We start from the raw sequence: 5,000 nt of genomic DNA, 5'->3' as shown, positions 1-5,000 counted from the left end.
AAGCGGGACATTTTGATAACTTTGAAAAAAGCGGGGAATTTTGATAACTTTGAAAAAAGCGGGACATTTTGATAACTTTGAAAAAAGCGGGACATTTTGATAACTTTGAAAAAAGTGGGACGTTTTAATAACTTTAAAAAAAGCGGGACATTTTGATAACTTTGAAAAGAGCGGGACATTTTGATAACTTTGAAAAGAGCGGGACATTTTGAGAACTTTCAAAAAATCGGGACATTTTGATAACTTTGAAAAGAGCGGGACATTTTGTTAACTTTGAAAAGAGCGGGACATTTTGATAACTTTGAAAAGAGCGGGACATTTTGATAACTTTGAAAAGAGCGGGACATTTTGATAACCTTAAAAAAAGTGGGACATTTTGATTCCTTTGAAAAAAAAGCGGGACATTTTGATAACTTTGAAAAAAGCAGAACATTTTGATAACTTTGAAAAAAGCGGGACATTTTGATAACTTTGAAAAAAGCAGAACATTTTGATAACTTTGAAAAAAGCAGAACATTTTGATAACTTTGAAAAAAGCGGGACATTTTGATAACTTTGAAAAAAGCAGGACGGGCGTTGATGAAGCGGTAAAACTCTATTGCATGCAGTTCATAACGAAAAGGTTAAGCCGGAATGTGGAAAATGCATTTTCATGGTAATATTCTAGGTAGAAAATATTAATATCTTATTGTGGTGATATAATTTCAAAAGCAAGTCAAGGGAAAAAGGTATTATTATTATTATTATTATTATTATTATTATTATTATTATTATTATTATTATTATTATTATTATCATCATAATCTGAGCTACAACCCTAGTTGTAAAAACATGGTGCTTATACGCCAAAGGGATCCAACAGGAAAAAAAAAGTTCAGTGAGGAAAGGAAACAAGAAAATCTATGAACTGCAGGAGAAGTCATGAACAATATAAAATATTCTAAGAACAGTAACAACATTAAAATAGAGCTTTCATACCTAAACTATAAAAACTGCAATAACAGCAAGAGGAAGAGAAATCAGATAGAATTGTGCGCCAGAGTATACCCTCCAGCAAGAGAAATCTACCCCAAGACAGAGGGAGAATATGGTACAGAAGAACAATTTCAAAGCAAGTAATATCAATGGGGTATCCTTCTCAATGGACAAATATAATCAAAATGGAATATTATAGGCGAGGACATCATTCTTGATTGTCGATAGTCAATAGGTTTTACAAACATTTGTTATGGGTCTCATAAAATATGAGATAAGAGATATTGTATATAACTGTATCGTCTACATGACGTCATTCTGTAAAAGGAATTTTAATCTACACTATTAGAAATTTGCCGAAAAAGACAGTAAATGCCTGGTAACATTTATTCCAGCATTTTTTAGTTTTAAAAACGGATATATTGACTTGAAGGAGATGATATTACGGTCACCAACCCTTAAAAGATAATAACAAAGTAAGATGAAATTACGGTCGCCTGTATTTTACTGAAATACGGCTGAAAACAGTATATTTTAAAGAGATTTTCCAATTAATATACCATCTTTTTATAGTGCAGGCTAATCACCCAGCGCATTTTCCTCTATAATTTTGTCATTTTCCTTCATAGCAGAAGAATGTAAATAATTATTTTCCATACCACTAGTTAAACTTCCCCTAAAAAATATATGGTACCCCCACCTACATACAGCTAATTCAAAATATGTGGGACCTCACCTACATACCGGTAATTTAAAAATATACGGTACCTCACCAACATACCACTAATCAAAAATATATGGTACCTCACCTACATACCAGTAATTGAAAATATACGGTACCTCACCTACATACCAGTAATTGAAAATATACGGTACCTCACCTACATACCAATAATTGAAAATATACGGTACCTCACCTACATACCATTAATTAAAAATATACGGTATCTCACCTACATACCATTGATTAAAAATATACGGTACCTCACCAACATACCACTAATTAAAAATATATGGTACCACACCAATATACCACTAATTAGAAATATACGGTACCTCACCAATATACCACTAATTAAAAATATACGGTACCTCACCAACATACCACTAATCAAAAATATACGGTACCTCATCAACATACTACTAATTGAAAATATACGGTACCTCACCTACATACCACTAATTAAAAATATACTGTACCTCTCCTACATACCACTAATTAAAAATATACTGTACCTCCCCTACCTACCACTAATTAAAAATATACTGTACCTCACCTACATACCACTAATCAAAAATATACTGTACCTCACCTACATACCACTAATTAAAAATATACTGTACCTCACCTACATACCACTAATTAAAAATATACTGTACCTCACCTACATACCACTAATTAAAAATATACTGTACCTCACCTACATACCACTAATCAAAAATATACTGTACCTCACCTACATACCACTAATTAAAAATATACTGTACCTCACCTGCATACCAATAATTGAAAATATACGGTACCTCACCTACATACAGCTAATTAAAAATATACGGTACCTCACCTACATACCACTAATTGAAAATATATGGTACCTCACCTTCATACCACTAATCAAAAATGTACGGTACCTCACTTACATACTGCCAATTAAAAATATGTGGTACCTCACCTAACATACTAATAATTAGAAATATACTGTACCTCACCTACATACCACTAATTGAAAATATACGGTACCTCACCTACATACCAATAATTAAAAATATACGGTACCACACCTACATACCACTAATTGAAAATATACGGTACCTCACCAATATACCACTAATTAAAAATATACGGTACCACACCTACATACTACTAATTAAAAATATACGGTACCTCACCTACATACCACTAATTAAAAATATACGGTACCTCACCTACATACCACTAATTAAAAATATACGGTACCTCACCTACATACCGCTAATCAAAAATATACTGTACCTCACCTACATACCACTAATTAAAAATATACGGTACCTCACCTACATACCGCTAATCAAAAATATACTGTACCTCACCTACATACCACTAATTAAAAATATACGGTACCACACCTAAGTACCACTAATTGAAAATATACGGTACCTCACCTTCATACCACTAATTAAAAATATACGGTACCTCACCTACATACCACTAATAAAAAATATACTGTACCTCACCTACATACCACTAATAAAAAATATACTGTACCTCACCTACATACCACTAATTAGAAATATACTGTACCTTACCTACATACCACTAATTGAAAATATATGGTACCTCACCTACATACCACTAATTAAAAATATACTGTACCTCACCTACATACCACTAATTGAAAATATATGGTACCTCACCTACATACCACTAATTAAAAATATACTGTACCTCACTTACATACCACTAATTAAAATATACGGTACCTCACTAACATACCACTACTTAGAAATATACGGTACCTCACCAACATACCACTAATTAGAAATATACGGTACCTCACTAACATACCACTAATTAAAAATATACGGTACCTCACCTACATACCACTAATTAAAAATATACGGTACCTCACCAACATACTGCTAATTAGGAATATACGGTACCTCACCTACATACCACTAATTAAAAATATACGGTACCTCACCTATATAACACTAATTGAAAATATACGGTACCTCACCTACATACCAGTAATTGAAAATATATATACAGTAGCTCATCTATTTACCAATACTTGAAAAATTAAAGAAAATAAGGATTAAAGTTTGAATGCTATCGAAACGGGTGGATGAAAAACGCTATCTAAAATTAAAGATTAAAAGGAAATCACGATTAAAAAAACCCCACGAAGTACACTTAACAAAAAAACCATAATTCTAATCAGAAATTCTCCGTAAAAATATACTGTTCTCAGCCGTATTTCAGTAAAATACAGGCGACCGTAATTTCACCCTACTTTGTTACTATCTTTTACGGGTTGGTGACCGTAATATCACTCCTTGACGTCAATATATCCGTTTTCAAAACGGTAAATGCCTGGCTACATTTATTCCAGGATTTTTACCGTTTTTTTATTGCAAATTTTTAACAGTTTAAGAATCAGTGGAAGAAAGAAGAATGAGAGAATGAAGAGAATGAAAGTGCAAATTTTTAACAGTGTAAGAATCAGTGGAAGAAAGAAGAATGAGAGAATGAAGAGAATGAAAGTGCAAATTTTTAACAGTGTAAGAATCAGCGGAAGAAAGAAAAATGAGAGAATGAAGAGAATGAAAGTGCAAATTTTTAACAGTGTAAGAATCAGCGGAAGAAAGAAAAATGAGAGAATGAAGAGAATGAAAGTGCAAATTTTTAACAGTGTAAGAATCAGTGGAAGAAAGAAGAATGAGAGAATGAAGAGAATGAAAGTGCAAATTTCTAACAGTGGAAGAAAGAAGAATGAGATAATGAAGAGAATGAAAGTGCAAATTTCTAACAGTGGAAGAAAGAAGAATGAGAGAATGAAGAGAATGAAAGTGCAAATTTCTAACAGTGGAAGAAAGAAGAATGAGAGAATGAAGAGAATGAAAGTGCAAATTTTTAACAGTGTAAGAATCAGTGGAAGAAAGAAGAATGAGAGAATGAAGAGAATGAAAGTGCAAATTTTTAACAGTGTAAGAATCAGTGGAAGAAAGAAGAATGAGAGAATGAAGAGAATGAAAGTGCAAATTTTTAACAGTGTAAGAATCAGTGGAAGAAAGAAGAATGAGAGAATGAAGAGAATGAAAGTGCAAATTTCCAACAGTGGAAGAAAGAAGAATGAGAGAATGAAGAGACTGAAAGTGCAAATTTTTAACAGTGGAAGAAAGAAGAATGAGAGAATGAAGAGAATGAAAGTGCAAATTTTTAACAGTGTAAGAATCAGTGGAAGAAAGAAGAATGAGAGAATGAAGAGAATGAAAGTGCAAATTTCTAACAATGGAAGAAAGAAGAATGAGAGAATGAAGAGAAT

The 5,000-nt window shown here is 32.3% G+C and overlaps 1 protein-coding gene across 1 annotated transcript in view; it reads left to right on the top strand.

Moving 5' to 3' along the window:
* The first annotated feature begins 4,203 nt into the window (after window positions 1-4,203).
* Window positions 4,204-5,000, top strand: part of LOC137656367 (uncharacterized) — a 1,053-nt gene continuing 256 nt past the window's right edge. Inside the window, exon 1 of the mRNA XM_068390541.1 lies at window positions 4,204-5,000. This exon is cut by the window's right edge and continues 256 nt beyond it. Within this exon, the coding sequence (XP_068246642.1) occupies window positions 4,204-5,000 (797 nt within the window).

This window comes from Palaemon carinicauda, chromosome 17, assembly GCF_036898095.1.
Source record: "Palaemon carinicauda isolate YSFRI2023 chromosome 17, ASM3689809v2, whole genome shotgun sequence".
In the NCBI taxonomy this organism is placed as follows: Eukaryota; Metazoa; Arthropoda; class Malacostraca; order Decapoda; family Palaemonidae; genus Palaemon; species Palaemon carinicauda.
The sequence above is the reverse complement of the archived record's forward strand: the minus strand, read 5'-3'. Positions and strand labels throughout refer to the sequence as shown.